General features: G+C 56.4%; 1 protein-coding gene across 1 annotated transcript in view; it reads right to left on the reverse strand.

Annotated features, from left to right (window-relative positions):
• Positions 1–214: 214 nt before the first annotated feature.
• The window catches only part of ESCO2 (establishment of sister chromatid cohesion N-acetyltransferase 2), a 38,956-nt gene continuing 19,738 nt past the window's right edge, over positions 215–19,432 (reverse strand). The window contains exons 6-10 of the mRNA XM_088465704.1: positions 11,853–11,984; positions 10,979–11,068; positions 9,696–9,839; positions 1,577–1,758; positions 215–1,339 (exon numbers count right to left, since the gene is read on the reverse strand). Coding sequence (XP_088321830.1) covers positions 1,207–1,339; positions 1,577–1,758; positions 9,696–9,839; positions 10,979–11,068; positions 11,853–11,984 — 681 coding nt within the window. The 3' untranslated portion in view covers positions 215–1,206. The remainder of the gene's footprint in view (positions 1,340–1,576; positions 1,759–9,695; positions 9,840–10,978; positions 11,069–11,852; positions 11,985–19,432) is intronic.

Genomic DNA, 19,432 nt, shown 5'->3' on the forward strand with positions numbered 1-19,432 from the left:
ATCGGATATAATCAATTTGTCTGGAGAATAATTTTTGTCCGTTTTCCGTGAATTTGGGAGCATTTGGTAGATAGTCATTTGCTCCCCTTACCAGAATTTTGTTCCGATCAGCCAAATAATTGGATGGTTGTACAGAGAACCTTAGTACGTATGGCCAGTTTAAGGAAATGTATAGTCAGGGTAATCATACCTAGTAATACACAAACTGCACCGGGAACGTTAAAGGTAAAACTTTATTATGTGACAGGAAATAACAGGTGTGGTACAAAGTGTTCTGACAAGATAGAAGAAAAAACTAACTTTTAATTTGTCCCCAGTGGGAAAAACCTGACTCACATTCATGTGTATGTAACCCACCTTTACCTGCAGGATATTGTGATATAACAGTGACCGAACAGAACAGAATGTACAATACATCCAACACCAAGTGACGGGATCACTGCAATCTGAACACAACGCAAACACCACAAACTTCGCAAAGAACATGAAAATATTTACAGAACAGACATAAAAGAAAGAAGTGCAGACAATACCTGACATGGGTAAGGAGGAGCCCGGGACCTATGCTCCGAGGGTTATCTGTGGAATTCAGCAACATCTAGCTTTAAAGTGACTCTAATTCCTCCCACACCGGCATTTATATTCCAAGCAGCCAGTCTAACAATACTTTATACACTTTACAATCAAGAGCGTTCACAAATCAACTGTAATTAGAACCATTTATCGGGTCATTCGGGGTTTTGCTAAGTGATATTATATGGTGGGAATAAGTGACATGTCCCTCGTGATTTAATACCAAATGAATAGGCTGTGGCCAATGAACAGTGTACGTGAGCGACAGGTGCTTATTACAAGTCTACACGTCAGACAAGTCATCAGTCAACTATTCTAATATGTGGGGAAGTGGACGTGCGTGGAAAAAAATCAGACGAGTGAGCAGACTCCAATCTCCGTTATCAAATTGCTGGATAATTAGATCCTCAACGCTATATTTTCATATATCGGACGAGTGTATAAAATCGAACATAAAGGAAAACGCGTATCTCTCTCAATCATTAACATTATTTTAAAAAACAACTTGAGAACGACGCGTTGTAGCAGCAAATAAAAGGGAACACACACGCAAAGTGCAACAGACGCTAAACTTGCATCGCTCTGCAGACGTAATAAAATCTACAAACTAGAAGCGGAACACAAACCAGCGCTCTAGGTCAGCAAGTTGTACACCAAGAAGTCTGGGACTTTACAATAGGTGCTGGCAAACAGCTTGCCATCCGGTGTAGGGTCCGAGAAGGCAATTTCATCCGTCGTCAGGTAAGAGCCATAAACAAAGGAATTCCTGAAAGCAAAAAAAAAACTTAGACTCAAAACAGAAAAAAAGAATAAAGGAAAAGGGTTAACGCTCTATCCAAGGCGCCATCTTTCTTTTTACATTACTACAAACCCAATTTCTTTTGAACACCCCAGGCATTAGGGGGCGGCAGCCGGATCAGCCAGCTGAAATGTCGCCCCAGCATTTATTTCCTTGTTTAGTATGTGAAGGAATATTAAGCAGGAACCACCATGTTTTCCTCACCTCACTGTATTCACCAAGTGGCTGGCGATGCCCTTCCGACGCATCAGGGCGAAGACCCAGATTCTGCTGATGCCACAGATTGCCTTCTCAGGTTCAGAGGAGCAGCGCCAGGCTCTGTGCCGCTCCAGCGCGCCCTGGCTGGCAGAGCTGTTCTTGGAGGGCTCATCGAAGACTCGAAACCCCTGGAGACATTTCACATAGAAGCATTAAACCTGCGCACCCACGTATCAAACGTCAACTGCATCGATGAATCCGATGAAATAATTAGCAAACCAACATCACAGGTCAGGTCCTCTGGGGTATTACTAGTGCTGCGTTTTATTAGAGCACTGATTTATCCTATAAAGCTGTGATCTGCAACTATTGGAAAAGAATATATGGTGGGAATTAGGGGCTCCCGGGGGGGGACTTAGGTATAGGCACCCCCGTGGGAGGATTAGGGTCAGGCTAGGGGAGGGTTAGGTTTAGACTGCACGGACAGGAGGGTTAGGGTTAAGCACCCCTAAGGGAAAGTTAGTTGAGGTACTTACCGATCGGGATTTTCAGTGGTGCCAGTCTTCCGGCGTCGGGATAAACCGCATGTCCGGCGGTCATTCATACCCCCCCCTCTAAGGCTACTGATGTATTTACAGCAGGGTCTGGGAAGGTTCAGGCTTTGGCTCTGTCTGCCTTCTTCCAGATATTGTACTGAGAGATGTGACCACTAGGTGGGGCTTTTTCTCTCCCCAGAAAAAGTCACCAAATTAACACTTTCATTAAACATGAACATCCATAATACTATGGCCCTGATTCATCACCACAGGATGCTCTGACAGAGCGCTCGCTCTGAATCAGGGCTGGCCTTCTTGTTTTTTAGAGCGGCCTCCTGGCCGCTCGCATAGCTGTGGGTTACCACCCACAGCTATAGCGAGCGGCCAGGAAGATGGTCGCGATGGTCAAGACCATCGCGACCATCGGGCTTGCGACGAGACCCTTGCGGTAGGGTTTCGTGGCCGCAAGCCCCAGAGAGAGATTTCAGCTCTAACAGAGCCGAAATTTCTCCCACTGACTTCACTCGTGATGTCAGTGGGGCCGCCCCCAAACGGAGGCGTTCACATGGGAACGCCTCCATTTGGGCAGCCAGTCCCCCGGCCCGCCCACCAAAGGGGGCGTGCTGTCACTCAACATCGACAGCACGCCCCCTTTGGTACGAGACCCGGAGTGACGGTTTGCCCGTCGCTATCCGGGTCTCGCGCATGCTTGCCATGGCCATTTACCTTGACTATGCTGGATCTTTTCTAGTAATGTATTGAGATCATTCCCGCCAGACAACAGTTTACACTAAACATTCTAAAGCTGGGTACACATTACCCAACCGTCCGATGCAACAGCCAATGGTGCGATGAACGATATATCAGGCGGCACCATTGAACTTGTGGGTCGCTCCATCGTCCGTGCACGCATGGACGACCCCTATGTCGGGCAGCCAGGGGGTGCACATAGCGGCTACACACTAGACCAGTGGTTCTCAAACTCGGTCCTCGGGACCCCACACAATTCACATTTTGCAGGTCACCCAGCAGGAGCACAGGTGTAATCATTACTCACCGACACATTTTAAAAAGGTCCACAGGTGGATCTAATAATTTCACTTGATTCAGTGTGGAGACATGGAAAACATGCACTGTTTGGAGTCCTGAGGACAGAGTTTGAGAACCTGTGCTCTAAACGATAACAAGAGATATGGTAAGAACTTACCTTTGTTATCCCTGTTTCTACGAAGTCCATAGGGTCCACAGGGTTGACCTTGGGGTATAGCTGGATCTGGATCCACGGGCACCACACAGTTAAAGCTTTAGCTCCCAGGATGCACTTGGGTCCATCCCCCTCTATACCCCGCCCCCGAGCCACAGGCACCTCAGTTGGTAAACAGCCAAGGCCGGAGGAGGAGACTAAACAGAGAGAAGGAAGACTGGAACACACAAGAAACCATACTCACAGAAATGGGAGACGGAAAACCGGTGACCAGCCACACAGCCCATATGAAGCCAGGTGCGTCAGGGCGGGTGCCCTGTGGACACTATGGACTTCGTAGAAACAGAGATAACAAAGGTAAGTTCTTACCATATCTCTTGTTTTCTACTTCAGGGTCCATAGGGGGTCCACAGGGTTGACCTTGGGGATGTCCCAAAGCAGTTCAACTAAGGACGGGGACGCTCCTGTGCAGAAAGGAGAACCCGGCGCCTGAAGGATGCATCCTGAGAGGCAAAGGTGTCAAAAGCATAGAACCTCAAAAACGTTTGAATGGAAGTCCAGATGGCCGCCTTACATAGCTGAAAAGCAGAGGCGCCACGTCTAGCAACCCAAGAAGGACCCACAGACCGAGTGGAATGAGCCTTAACAGAGGCTGGAACAGGTAAACCTTCCCGCGTATAAGCCTCACAAATAACAGAACGAAGCCAACGGGCTAGAGTCTGTTTGTTGGCAGGCCAACCCCTCTTGTGAAAACCAAAGAGGATAAACAAAGAATCAGACATCCTAAGGGAACTAGTCCGGTTCACATAAACTTTGAGAGCACGGACAACATCCAAGGAAGCCTCACCAGCTGAAAGAGCAGGTGACTGAAAAGCTGGCACAACAATTTCCTGATTGATGTGGAACTTAGAAACTACTTTAGGCAAAAACTCAGTACGAGTGCGAAGCACCGCTCTGTCCTGGTGAAAAACCAGAAAAAGGGAGGCGACAGGAAAGTGCCCCCAATTCTGAAACCCTCCTGGCTGAAGCAATAGCCAGGAGAAACACAGTCTTAAATGTCATCCACTTGAGCTCCACTGACTCAAAAGGAGGACCCTGCAGGGCCCGAAGAACCACCACCAAATCCCAAGGAGCCACAAAGGGAGGCTGAATTCTAAGAACACCCTGAAAAAAAGGTGTGAACATCTGGCAGTGTGGCGATCCTACGCCGGAAGCACACAAACAGAGCCAATACACGTACTTTTAGAGAGGCAAGATGTAAGCCCAGGTCAAGACCTGACTGAAGAAAAGCCAAAATCCTTGAAACTCTGAACACCTGAGAATCATAGTTCCTGGACTCACACCACTGAAAGTAAGTGTGCCACACTCTGTGATAAATCCTTGCCGAAACAGGCTTGCGTGCCCTCAGCATGGTGGAAATCACAGAACTGTAAAACCCCCGGGACCTTAAGACGGCTGTCTCAAGAGCCACGCCGTCAAAGACAGCCGACCCAGATCCTGGTAAAGGCAGGGCCCCTGAGACAACAGGTCCCGACGTTGAGGCAGAAGGTATGGTGCGTCTATGGACATGCTCCGAAGATCGGAGTACCAAGGACGTCTGGGGCACGCTGGAGCCACCAGCAGAAGTGTGCCGCCGTCCTCCTTGAATTTCCTCAGTACCCAAGGTAGTAGGGATATTGGAGGAAACAGATATGCTAGCTGGAACGTCCATTTCACTGACAGCGCGTCTACCAGACTTGCGCCGGTGTCCCTTGTTCTTGACCCGTACACGGGCAGCTTGTGCTTGTGACGGGAGGCCATCAGGTCCAGCTCAGGCAGTCCCCATTTGTCCACGAGAAGTTGAAATACCTCTGGATGAAGCGACCATTCCCCGGGATGCACGTCGTGACGGCTGAGGAAGTCTGCCTCCCAATTGAGGACTCCTGGGATGAAGACTGCCGATATTGCTGGAAGGTGATGCTCCGCCCATGCTAGGATGCGAGACACCTCGGACATCGTTGCTCGACTGCGAGTTCCTCCATGGTGATTGATGTATGCCACCGTGGTGGCGTGGTCTGATTACACCTGAACTGCCCTTCCTTGAAGAGCGGTGCCGGACGACTGCAGGGCCCTGTACACGGCCCGCAGTTCCAGAATGTTGATGGGAAGAAGTGCTTCCTCCGCAGTCCAACGGCCCTGAAGTGACAACAAGCCCGTCACTGCCCCCCTACCCCGGAGACTGGCATCTGTTGTCAGCAGAACCCAGTCCGGGATCCAAAAGGGGGGCCCCTCTAGGAGATGAGCTGTCTGAAGCCACCAAGCCAGAGACAGGCGGACCTCTGGAGACAACCCCAGCATCTGAGACCGGATCTGATGGGGTAACCCGCTCCATTTGGACAGAATCTGCCCCTGCAGAGGTGTGGAATGGAACTGGGCAAATTCCACCATGTCGAATGCCGACACCATGGACCCCAGAACTCTCATTGCTGAGTGGACCGACACTTGGCCCCTGCTCAGGCAACTGTGTATCCGCCGCTGTAGCGAGGAGACCTTTTCCAGAGTTAGGAAGGTCCTTTGCTGACAGGAATCTAGCAGGGCTCCCAAATGAACCATCTGCTGTAATGGAATCAGGGAAGACTTTTTCCAATTTATCAACCACCCGTGCGCTTGCAGACAAGCGATCATCAGGTGGAGATGAAGCAGTACCTCCGGAGAGCTTGCCAGCAGAAGGAGGTCGTCCAAATACGGCAGCAGCCAATATACCCTGGCCCCGAAGGTGGGCGGCCATGATCGCCATCACTTTTGTGAATACCCTTGGTGCTGTGGAGAGGCCAAAGGGTAGCGCCCGAAACTGGTAGTGATGGTGTAGTATAGCAAACCTCAGATACCTCTGGTGTGAAGTTGCTATAGGTACATGGAGGTAGGCGTCCTGGATATCCAGGGAGACCATGTAGTCTCCAGGCTCCATCGCCAGAATGATGGAGCGTAACGTTTCCATCCTGAATTTGGGGACCCTGAGAAACCGGTTCAGAGACTTCAAATTGAGGATAGGGCGATGAGAACCATTGGGTTTCTGCACCAGAAACAGAGTAGAGTAGTACCCTGTCCCACGTTGAGACTGTGGAACGGGAACAATGACCCCTGCTTTGAACAAGGACTCTATAGCTACCTGAATCTGCAAGGCCTTGGCTTTGCCCTGAGAAGGACTCATGCAGAAAAACTGGTGGGGTGGTCTGTGCCGAAAGGACAGGGCGTATCCCTGGGAGACTACTTATCTTACCCAAGCATCCGTGGTGGTATTGAGCCAACACTGGGCGAATTGAATTAGTCGGCCTCCCACTCTGGGGTCCCCCAGAGGGAGGCCCCTCCCATCAGGCAGAAGGCTTATCTTCCTGCTTGGAAGAAGGGTGTCTAGCACTCCAGGCTTGTTTCCTGGGCTTGGAGGCGGCTTTAGCCGCTGACTGCCTCGGGAAGGACTGACCCTTGGCCTTACCCTGAACCCGAAAAGCAGAGCTCTGGACCTTAGCCGGCGTAGTAGCCAAAGGGAGGAAGGCTGATTTCGATTTAGCCAGAGTATCCACTATTCTGTCCAAGTCCGGACCAAATAGCAACTCCCCATTAAAAGGCAAGGCCTCCAGGCCTTTCTTAGAATCTACGTCTGTTCTCCAAGACCTCAGCCATAAGGATCGGCGCGCAGACACTGCTGCAGCCGAAACTCTAGAGGTCAGCAGACTGGCATCTAAAGATGCTTCCCCAATATAAGAAGCAGCATCTCTCATCTGTCCAACTAACCCTCTCAGTGTATCCGGAGTATCATCTGGAAAGCTATCCTCCAATACATTGGCCCAGCTCTCAATAGCTTTAGCTACCCAGGAGACGGCCATGGAAGGACGGGCCACAGCCCCTGAGAGAAAGTAAATGGACTTTAAGCTAGCCTCTACCTTCCTGTCTGTAGGGTCCTTCAGGGAGGATACAGACGGTAAAGGCAGTGTTGAGCTTTTAATCAAGCGGGTGACATGGGAATCCACCGCCGGCATAGTTTCCCACTTCCTGCAATGAGCCTCAGGAAACGGGTAGTTTGATGCCAACCGTTTCTGTGGCTGAAACCTCTTGCTAGGCAACTGCCAGGCCACCGCCATTTGATCCGTTAGCTGATCAGATAGCGGAAACAAAGTCGAAGTCACCTGATGCTGGTGCATCTTCCTCTATGTGAAGAATGTCCCGCACCGTCCTAACCAATGCCGGTACATTAATAGAGGACTGTGTCTCTGCCTTCTGGGCCGCAGTGTCCGACTCAGTGTCCTCGTGTACCTCCCCATCATCTGTAGACACGTCCGTGTCTGGTAAGTGCGCAGCTTGTGCAGCCATTACTGGACGCTTTGACGCCCTAGGTGGCATGTCACTATGTAGCATCGACTGAAAAGCCGAAGACGAGGACGCCAAACTCTGTACAGAACTGGAGAGTACATCCACCCAAGGTGGTGGGGCCGCCTGAGGGAACCCCTGAAAAGGCACCACAGACTGCTGCGTCACCGGGGTAGCCTGAACATACATAGGCAACCCTGGATAAGGACCCACATTCTGAGACCCCGGGGGAGACTGCAACAACTGCGGAATACACGGGGAATGGGGGATGGTAGGCTGGGGTAACGCCCCAGCAGGAACAGCAGCCGGGACCGCCAGACGGTCCGCGATTGACACCAGCACCTGAGAAAACATCGCCCATGGTGGCTCCTGCGACATAGGGGGCTTGGAGCGGCTAGGTAACAGCAGGCACCTACCGCAGAGGCCATCCAATGACAACTCGACCCTATCTATTCCCGCAGAGCAGCGTCTGCACGGGAACAACGCAGGAGCCACGGAGTGCTCAACCTCCTCTTCAGACATGATCAAATTTATATATTATATATATATATATATATATATATATATATATATATATAAGAATTTATCACAATAGGAAGTCCAGTGTAAAACACTTGCGCACACACCAGTGTGCAAAACAACAGTCCCTAATATGGCACTGTGTAGCACACAACTGTATGTGACTGACCTCCCAAATACTTGATTTATATATGCGACGTCCACAGAAAAGCCCTTCACCCACACACCTGTCGGGCCGTAGGAATAGGAAAGGGATAGGTATAAGCTGACCGTAAGTAGAAAAAAGCACAGACAGGCAGCACTAGCAATAGTCACATACCATGCAGGAAGATATACTCACTGCACCTTTCCACTACAATCAACCAACCAAATTCAGTGTCTGGGAGGGCTATAGCGCTGTGTACACTGTCCTTTAGCAGGGGAGAGGTACACAGGGGGACCGGTCCACTTAGCGCTATCTGAGAGATCTGCGTTGTGCCAGTTAGAAAATGGCCGCCGGAGACCTCAGAGGAGGAGTGGCCGCATGTAAAGAGCAGCTCAGCGACGCCAGTACACATGAGAAAAGGCGCGCTGAGCTGAGGGGAGGAGCTGTTGAACAGGGAAAGCGCACTCCCCTGGCTAGCAATTAACCCCAGGGATGCTGATTCCCGCTTCCAGCGCTTACTCCCTGGTGGCCCAGCGGACACACAGGGTATGCCTTTACAGGGGGAGCCTGCCACCGCTACTAGCGCCAACCAGCATGTCCCCAGAGAACCGGTGGAAAAGACTGCATATACCCCCGGGCGACGCCCGTAAGCGCCACCTGCGGCTTACCTGTCCCCGTAGATCCGGCAGCAGTCTAGGGATGTCCCGGAGCCCTTGCTAGTATTGACTCCGGGGTCCCGCTGTGATCCCCAGATCAGTACTGGGGTCGCAGCACCAGCGGGGTGTAGGAGCGGCAGCGCTGACGTCCAGGGGGACAGTCTGACGCTGCCGCTTTGAAGAGTCTTTTACTAGTTAAAAATAAAGTAATAAACTCCTAAAAAAGAAAGCTTAGGGGCTGCTCCTGCAGCCCCACTGCACAGAGTGACCCGACTCCGGACGGGCACCAACTAAAACTGAGGTGCCTGTGGCTCGGGGGCGGGGTATAGAGGAGGATGGACCCAAGTGCATCCTGGGAGCTAAAGCTTTAACTGTGTGGTGCCCGTGGATCCAGGTCCAGCTATACCCCAAGGTCAACCCTGTGGACCCCCTATGGACCCCGAAGTAGAAATGTGGCCCGATCTGCAGGATCAGGCCGACATATCGTCTAGTTTTTGTACCCAGCATAACAGATGCACCTTAGGGAGAGAGAGAACCATCTTTCCACTGATGGCATCAAACTTTGCCGGGGGGAGAGGTGACCAACCAAATTACAATGTACACCAGTGGCCTGGTAAGTGTGGGGAAGGCATCAAGGCAGATTCTACCTAAATGGCACTAAAAGAGGGTTAGGTAATAAATACAGAGGGATATAAAGAAGCCGTAATGGGGCAGAACTTACCTGACTGATGGACTCTGCGATCAAACAGCCAACGATCTTTTTGTCGCCGGATACAAACAGATAGGTCACCGTTTTGCTTGGGCACTTCAGAGTCGCCTGCTGGAAGCCGAGCTCCTTGTCTACAAGTTCTCGCACCTCCTCGGCCTGCAAGTCACAACGATGAATGCGAGATTAAATAGGACAGACGTGTAAATGTAACCAAAATGAGCCGTCTTGTAAAACACGACAACGTTATGGACCTCAGAGAAAAAAAAAAAAATAGAACAGAGGCAAAAACTGATATACAGTGTGTGACTGCGGCTGTATCTGCATGCCTATATACAGTGTGTGACTGCGGCTGTATCTGCATGCCTATATACAGTGTGTGACTGCGGCTGTATCTGCATGCCTATATACAGTGTGTGACTGCGGCTGTATCTGCATGCCTAGATACAGTGCGTGACTGCGGCTGTATCTGCATGCCTAGATACAGTGCGTGACTGCGGCTGTATCTGCATGCCTAGATACAGTGCGTGACTGCGGCTGTATCTGCATGCCTAGATACAGTGCGTGACTGCGGCTGTATCTGCATGCCTAGATACAGTGCGTGACTGCGGCTGTATCTGCATGCCTAGATACAGTGTGTGACTGCGGCTGTATCTGCATGTGGAATGCTACGTTAGTGTCACAGCCGCTAACGCTGTAACGTAGCGTTTCGTATGCGGATACACCCGCAGTCACACACTGTATATAGGCATTCTGTGTATCATTGTAATCAGCAAAAGCTGCCTGTGTGTTCTATTCGCACAGCTGTGTGAATAAGATGCACTAGAAGGTAAAAAGGTGCACAAAAGAGACGCTCAGCGCTACAGAGTCACACGGCACCCACGCGTTATGTGTAGCGCAGGGAGGATAGATGAATGCGGACACAACTCTGTAAAGCGCTGCGGAATATGTGTGCGCTATATAAATAACTGGTAATAAATAAATAACTGTATCTCGGTGTTCAAAATATTTCCATTCAAAAGCCTTTTGCTGTCTTTTCTGCTGCCACGACACAAACTTCAAACAACATTGAAGAGCAATCGATTAAAAATAAATATTCTCGCACCAAAACATGGTGAAAGTTGAAGTCGGCGGCCTCACGCTTTTATATGGTGATTTCTTAACATACTTGGGAGTAAAATAGCCCCATTCTATACCCTACACTATATCATGAACAAGTAATAATGGGGTTTAAATAGGATGAGAAGTTATGGAAAAAAATAAATAAATGACTAAGCGATCTCTACAACGCATTTCACCTTTTTGAGGGCATATTTCGGGTCATCTGGGCAGATCTTTATGATTTTTCCATCCCAGAATTCAGCCACAATTCGCTCCTTTTTCCAACCCTGTCACAATAGGAAAACCATAAACAATTAGGACATCCTCAAACCGCAGGGTGAAAAGAACATAAAGGGGATTTGTCAGGATTGTGAAGGTGTTACACAGAGGAACCAGGTGTCAGGATTGTGAAGGTGTTACACAGAGGAACCAGGTGTCAGGATTGTGAAGGTGTTACACAGAGGAGCCAGGTGTCAGGATTGTGAAGGTGTTACACAGAGGAGCCAGGTGTCAGGATTGTGAAGGTGTTACACAGAGGAACCAGGTGTCAGGATTGTGAAGGTGTTACACAGAGGAGCCAGGTGTCAGGATTGTGAAGGTGTTACACAGAGGAACCAGGTGTCAGGATTGTGAAGGTGTTACACAGAGGAACCAGGTGTGAGCAGGACTCTGGCGCCTGCATATAGCGCACTCTCCCTGGGCTCAGGGAACACGCACACATCGCTGGTGACCGCTAGGAAAATATTTTTTCCCCCAAAACCGGATTGGGCCGCTAAGTGAAACACGTCACACAAAACAGGAAAGGAGAAACGCGTCACTATGAAACGATATATATCACAATAGACTTGTAAATTCTACATAACTCTCTTCCCATTATGGCTGCTAACATTCTGAATTCTGCTTAGTCTCAGGATTACGGCGTCTCGCATGGAGTCTGCAGCACAAGGGCTTTGTTAAGGACAGACATGGCCGCCATTTGTAGGGTTGGGTGTTTTTTATCTACAGATTTATCCAGTTAGAAGGATGGAAATGATCAGTGGTGGTCAGTGCGATGGACCTGGAATTCCTCACCACGTAGCGAATGCTCTCCAGCAGCCTCTGGTGATACTGTACGTGCTGGAGCTCGTCCTCTAGGCTGGCCGCTGAGTAGACCATGCCGCAAGAGCTACAGGCCACAGGACCAAAGTGCTTCTGTCCAGCATCCTATAAGAGAGAGAGAGAGACAGAGAGAGAGAGAGTCATTTCACAGTCTGCACCACAATTACCCCATGAAGCTCCTCTGGGACCGTCCTTACTATGGGCCCGATTCTGAGTTGTGTACAATACTGATATTTCTGCATATGGTCGTTGTTTTTCATCTGCGTACGCGGCTTAGGGGCAGATGTATTATTTACCGAGTGGAAGCAGAAAGCACTGAAGATGAGCATCTGCCGGAGAGGCGGGAAGGGGTGGAGAGTGAGAACTCCACGCCCCCCCCTCCTGTGATCCCCACTAGAGCCCACAGCGCATCAGCCTATTTGTCTCCCAGTCCCGGTCGGCTCCACTGAGCATGCGCGGGATCTCGCAATTATCGCGAGATCCAGCGTGCAACCCCGGAGGCGGCAGATGCTGCAGCAGGTGTCCCTGCTGTGGGGATAGGGCATTGCGAGCTGTCGATATCGATAGCTGCAGCTGGTGGAACGGTCAGGCGAACTGACCGTTCATACATTGCCTTGCCTATCGGCCAAACCCCAAATAATACATGGGGGAGAAGCGGTATTAGCACACGTGTGCCGATACTGCTTCGGCTTTTAATACATCTCCCAGTGTTACTAAAAAGTCGCAGAGAACATGCGTCCCACGGTATTAGAGTACGTCGTCACAGTACCCATTTAGAGTCACGGTCTCCAATTTATTGGGCGCTCTGGGAGGTGACTATTAGACGCACGGACACATATCATCTTACGGGGCGTGTTGTCGCAGGTGCGTCGCTGAACCTGTTGCAAACTCAGACGCTTAATCCCATACATTGGAGGCTATACCCTGACGGAGATCCTACACCTAACATGAGGCTGGTGCAAGCTGTGGTGGTGCGACTCGCCAAGCAGTATATATGCGTCTAAAGCTGGACAAAGTGGGCGTCTCATTCCTTGTGCGTATAGACACACGGCTGGACACCAGGGAAAGGCTTGTGGCGGCGTTAGCATAAGGTCGGTGATGCAACTGTGACAAAAAATGCACTCACAGACACCGCTGCGCCCCACTCAGAATCAGCCCCAATATGCGCTGCCAACTGGAGTTACTGCCAGGAAACACACAACGTGTTGAGCTGTAATCTGGCTAAAGCAGACTTCCATATCTACAGGACGGTGGGAGGGAGGGAACGGGCGGTGACGGGACTCGCTAGTGCTCGCGTGTGAGGGAGGGAACGGGCGGTGACGGGACTCGCTAGTGCTCGCGTGTGAGGGAGGGAACGGGCGGTGACGGGACTCGCTAGTGCTCGCGTGTGAGGGAGGGAACGGGCGGTGACGGGACTCGCTAGTGCTCGCGTGTGAGGGAGGGAACGGGCGGTGACGGGACTCGCTAGTGCTCGCGTGTGAGGGAGGGAACGGGCGGTGACGGGACTCGCTAGTGCTCGCGTGTGAGGGAGGGAACGGGCGGTGACGGGACTCGCTAGTGCTCGCGTGTGAGGGAGGGAACGGGCGGTGACGGGACTCGCTAGTGCTCGCGTGTGAGGGAGGGAACGGGCGGTGACGGGACTCGCTAGTGCTCGCGTGTGAGGGAGGGAACGGGCGGTGACGGGACTCGCTAGTGCTCGCGTGTGAGGGAGGGAACGGGCGGTGACGGGACTCGCTAGTGCTCGCGTGTGAGGGAGGGAACGGGCGGTGACGGGACTCGCTAGTGCTCGCGTGTGAGGGAGGGAACGGGCGGTGACGGGACTCGCTAGTGCTCGCGTGTGAGGGAGGGAACGGGCGGTGACGGGACTCGCTAGTGCTCGCGTGTGAGGGAGGGAACGGGCGGTGACGGGACTCGCTAGTGCTCGCGTGTGAGGGAGGGAACGGGCGGTGACGGGACTCGCTAGTGCTCGCGTGTGAGGGAGGGAACGGGCGGTGACGGGACTCGCTAGTGCTCGCGTGTGAGGGAGGGAACGGGCGGTGACGGGACTCGCTAGTGCTCGCGTGTGAGGGAGGGAACGGGCGGTGACGGGACTCGCTAGTGCTCGCGTGTGAGGGAGGGAACGGGCGGTGACGGGACTCGCTAGTGCTCGCGTGTGAGGGAGGGAACGGGCGGTGACGGGACTCGCTAGTGCTCGCGTGTGAGGGAGGGAACGGGCGGTGACGGGACTCGCTAGTGCTCGCGTGTGAGGGAGGGAACGGGCGGTGACGGGACTCGCTAGTGCTCGCGTGTGAGGGAGGGAACGGGCGGTGACGGGACTCGCTAGTGCTCGCGTGTGAGGGAGGGAACGGGCGGTGACGGGACTCGCTAGTGCTCGCGTGTGAGGGAGGGAACGGGCGGTGACGGGACTCGCTAGTGCTCGCGTGTGAGGGAGGGAACGGGCGGTGACGGGACTCGCTAGTGCTCGCGTGTGAGGGAGGGAACGGGCGGTGACGGGACTCGCTAGTGCTCGCGTGTGAGGGAGGGAACGGGCGGTGACGGGACTCGCTAGTGCTCGCGTGTGAGGGAGGGAACGGGCGGTGACGGGACTCGCTAGTGCTCGCGTGTGAGGGAGGGAACGGGCGGTGACGGGACTCGCTAGTGCTCGCGTGTGAGGGAGGGAACGGGCGGTGACGGGACTCGCTAGTGCTCGCGTGTGAGGGAGGGAACGGGCGGTGACGGGACTCGCTAGTGCTCGCGTGTGAGGGAGGGAACGGGCGGTGACGGGACTCGCTAGTGCTCGCGTGTGAGGGAGGGAACGGGCGGTGACGGGACTCGCTAGTGCTCGCGTGTGAGGGAGGGAACGGGCGGTGACGGGACTCGCTAGTGCTCGCGTGTGAGGGAGGGAACGGGCGGTGACGGGACTCGCTAGTGCTCGCGTGTGAGGGAGGGAACGGGCGGTGACGGGACTCGCTAGTGCTCGCGTGTGAGGGAGGGAACGGGCGGTGACGGGACTCGCTAGTGCTCGCGTGTGAGGGAGGGAACGGGCGGTGACGGGACTCGCTAGTGCTCGCGTGTGAGGGAGGGAACGGGCGGTGACGGGACTCGCTAGTGCTCGCGTGTGAGGGAGGGAACGGGCGGTGACGGGACTCGCTAGTGCTCGCGTGTGAGGGAGGGAACGGGCGGTGACGGGACTCGCTAGTGCTCGCGTGTGAGGGAGGGAACGGGCGGTGACGGGACTCGCTAGTGCTCGCGTGTGAGGGAGGGAACGGGCGGTGACGGGACTCGCTAGTGCTCGCGTGTGAGGGAGGGAACGGGCGGTGACGGGACTCGCTAGTGCTCGCGTGTGAGGGAGGGAACGGGCGGTGACGGGACTCGCTAGTGCTCGCGTGTGAGGGAGGGAACGGGCGGTGACGGGACTCGCTAGTGCTCGCGTGTGAGGGAGGGAACGGGCGGTGACGGGACTCGCTAGTGCTCGCGTGTGAGGGAGGGAACGGGCGGTGACGGGACTCGCTAGTGCTCGCGTGTGAGGGAGGGAACGGGCGGTGACGGGACTCGCTAGTGCTCGCGTGTGAGGGAGGGAACGGGCGGTGACGGGACTCGCTAGTGCTCGCGTGTGAGGGAGGGAACGGGCGGTGACGGGACTCGCTAGTGCTCGCGTGTGAGGGAGGGAACGGGCGGTGACGGGACTCGCTAGTGCTCGCGTGTGAGGGAGGGAACGGGCGGTGACGGGACTCGCTAGTGCTCGCGTGTGAGGGAGGGAACGGGCGGTGACGGGACTCGCTAGTGCTCGCGTGTGAGGGAGGGAACGGGCGGTGACGGGACTCGCTAGTGCTCGCGTGTGAGGGAGGGAACGGGCGGTGACGGGACTCGCTAGTGCTCGCGTGTGAGGGAGGGAACGGGCGGTGACGGGACTCGCTAGTGCTCGCGTGTGAGGGAGGGAACGGGCGGTGACGGGACTCGCTAGTGCTCGCGTGTGAGGGAGGGAACGGGCGGTGACGGGACTCGCTAGTGCTCGCGTGTGAGGGAGGGAACGGGCGGTGACGGGACTCGCTAGTGCTCGCGTGTGAGGGAGGGAACGGGCGGTGACGGGACTCGCTAGTGCTCGCGTGTGAGGGAGGGAACGGGCGGTGACGGGACTCGCTAGTGCTCGCGTGTGAGGGAGGGAACGGGCGGTGACGGGACTCGCTAGTGCTCGCGTGTGAGGGAGGGAACGGGCGGTGACGGGACTCGCTAGTGCTCGCGTGTGAGGGAGGGAACGGGCGGTGACGGGACTCGCTAGTGCTCGCGTGTGAGGGAGGGAACGGGCGGTGACGGGACTCGCTAGTGCTCGCGTGTGAGGGAGGGAACGGGCGGTGACGGGACTCGCTAGTGCTCGCGTGTGAGGGAGGGAACGGGCGGTGACGGGACTCGCTAGTGCTCGCGTGTGAGGGAGGGAACGGGCGGTGACGGGACTCGCTAGTGCTCGCGTGTGAGGGAGGGAACGGGCGGTGACGGGACTCGCTAGTGCTCGCGTGTGAGGGAGGGAACGGGCGGTGACGGGACTCGCTAGTGCTCGCGTGTGAGGGAGGGAACGGGCGGTGACGGGACTCGCTAGTGCTCGCGTGTGAGGGAGGGAACGGGCGGTGACGGGACTCGCTAGTGCTCGCGTGTGAGGGAGGGAACGGGCGGTGACGGGACTCGCTAGTGCTCGCGTGTGAGGGAGGGAACGGGCGGTGACGGGACTCGCTAGTGCTCGCGTGTGAGGGAGGGAACGGGCGGTGACGGGACTCGCTAGTGCTCGCGTGTGAGGGAGGGAACGGGCGGTGACGGGACTCGCTAGTGCTCGCGTGTGAGGGAGGGAACGGGCGGTGACGGGACTCGCTAGTGCTCGCGTGTGAGGGAGGGAACGGGCGGTGACGGGACTCGCTAGTGCTCGCGTGTGAGGGAGGGAACGGGCGGTGACGGGACTCGCTAGTGCTCGCGTGTGAGGGAGGGAACGGGCGGTGACGGGACTCGCTAGTGCTCGCGTGTGAGGGAGGGAACGGGCGGTGACGGGACTCGCTAGTGCTCGCGTGTGAGGGAGGGAACGGGCGGTGACGGGACTCGCTAGTGCTCGCGTGTGAGGGAGGGAGGGGGCGGTGACGGGACTCGCTAGTGCTCGCGTGGGAGGGAGGGAGGGAACGGGCGGTGACGGGACTCGCTAGTGCTCGCGTGTGAGGGAGGGAGGGAACGGGCGGTGACGGGACTCGCTAGTGCTCGCGTGTGAGGGAGGGAGGGAACGGGCGGTGACGGGACTCGCTAGTGCTCGCGTGTGAGGGAGGGAGGGAACGGGCGGTGACGGGACTCGCTAGTGCTCGCGTGTGAGGGAGGGAACGGGCGGTGACGGGACTCGCTAGTGCTCGCGTGTGAGGGAGGGAGGGAACGGGCGGTGACGGGACTCGCTAGTGCTCGCGTGTGAGGGAGGGAGGGAACGGGCGGTGACGGGACTCGCTAGTGCTCGCGTGTGAGGGAGGGAGGGAACGGGCGGTGACGGGACTCGCTAGTGCTCGCGTGTGAGGGAGGGAGGGAACGGGCGGTGACGGGACTCGCTAGTGCTCGCGTGTGAGGGAGGGAGGGAGGGAACGGGCGGTGACGGGACTCGCTAGTGCTCGCGTGTGAGGGAGGGAGAGAACGGGCGGTGACGGGACTCGCTAGTGCTCGCGTGTGAGGGAGGGAGGGAGGGAACGGGCGGTGACGGGACTCGCTAGTGCTCGCGTGTGAGGGAGGGAGGGAACGGGCGGTGACGGGACTCGCTAGTGCTCGCGTGTGAGGGAGGGAACGGGCGGTGACGGGACTCGCTAGTGCTCGCGTGGGAGGGAGGGAGGGAACGGGCGGTGACGGGACTCGCTAGTGCTCGCGTGGGAGGGAGGGAACGGGCGGTGACGGGACTCGCTAGTGCTCGCGTGGGAGGGAGGGAGGGAACGGGCGGTGACGGGACTCGCTAGTGCTCGCGTGTGAGGGAGGGAGGGAACGGGCGGTGACGGGACTCGCTAGTGCTCGCGTGTGAGGGAGGGAGGGAACGGGCGGTGACGGGACTCGCTAGTGCTCGCGTGTGAGGGAGGGAGGGAACGGGCGGTGACGGGACTCGCTAGTGCTCGCGTGTGAGGGAGGGAGGGAACGGGCGGTGACGGGACTCGCTAGTGCTCGCGTGTGAGGGAGGGAGGGAACGGGCGGTGACGGGACTCGCTAGTGCTCGCGTGTGAGGGAGGGAACGGGCGGTGACGGGACTCGCTAGTGCTCGCGTGTGAGGGAGGGAGGGAACGGGCGGTGACGGGACTCGCTAGTGCTCGCGTGTGAGGGAGGGAGGGAACGGGCGGTGACGGGACTCGCTAGTGCTCGCGTGTGAGGGAGGGAGGGAACGGGCGGTGACGGGACTCGCTAGTGCTCGCGTGTGAGGGAGGGAGGGAACGGGCGGTGACGGGACTCGCTAGTGCTCGCGTGTGAGGGAGGGAGGGAACGGGCGGTGACGGGACTCGCTAGTGCTCGCGTGTGAGGGAGGGAGGGAACGGGCGGTGACGGGACTCGCTAGTGCTCGCGTGTGAGGGAGGGAGGGAACGGGCGGTGACGGGACTCGCTAGTGCTCGCGTGGGAGGGAGGGAACGGGCGGTGACGGGACTCGCTAGTGCTCGCGTGGGAGGGAGGGAACGGGCGGTGACGGGACTCGCTAGTGCTCGCGTGTGAGGGAGGGAGGGAACGGGCGGTGACGGGACTCGCTAGTGCTCGCGTGTGAGGGAGGGAACGGGCGGTGACGGGACTCGCTAGTGCTCGCGTGTGAGGGAGGGAGGGAACGGGCGGTGACGGGACTCGCTAGTGCTCGCGTGTGAGGGAGGGAGGGAACGGGCGGTGACGGGACTCGCTAGTGCTCGCGTGGGAGGGAGGGAACGGGCGGTGACGGGACTCGCTAGTGCTCGCGTGTGAGGGAGGGAGGGAACGGGCGGTGACGGGACTCGCTAGTGCTCGCGTGGGAGGGAACGGGCGGTGACGGGACTCGCTAGTGCTCGCGTGGGAGGGAACGGGCGGTGACGGGACTCGCTAGTGCTCGCGTGGGAGGGAACGGGCGGTGACGGGACTCGCTAGTGCTCGCGTGGGAGGGAGGGAACGGGCGGTGACGGGACTCGCTAGTGCTCGCGTGGGAGGGAGGGAACGGGCGGTGACGGGACTCGCTAGTGCTCGCGTGTGAGGGAGGGAGGGAACGGGCGGTGACGGGACTCGCTAGTGCTCGCGTGTGAGGGAGGGAACGGGCGGTGACGGGACTCGCTAGTGCTCGCGTGTGAGGGAGGGAGGGAACGGGCGGTGACGGGACTCGCTAGTGCTTGTGTGAGGGAGGGAACGGGCGGTGAAGGGACTCACTAGTGCTCGTGAGGGAGGGAGCGGGCGGTGACAGGACTCACTAGTGCTCGTGTGAGGGAGGGAGCGGGCGGTAACGGGACTCAATAGTGCTCGTGTGAGGGAGGGAGCGTGCGGCAACGGGACTCAATAGTGCTCGTGTGAGGGAGGGAACGTGCGGCAACAGGACTCAATAGTGCTCGTGTGAGGGAGGGAGCGTGCGGTAACAG

Source organism: Taudactylus pleione, unplaced genomic scaffold (assembly GCF_031769625.1).
Source record: "Taudactylus pleione unplaced genomic scaffold, aTauple2 ptg000063l, whole genome shotgun sequence".
In the NCBI taxonomy this organism is placed as follows: domain Eukaryota; kingdom Metazoa; phylum Chordata; class Amphibia; order Anura; family Myobatrachidae; genus Taudactylus; species Taudactylus pleione.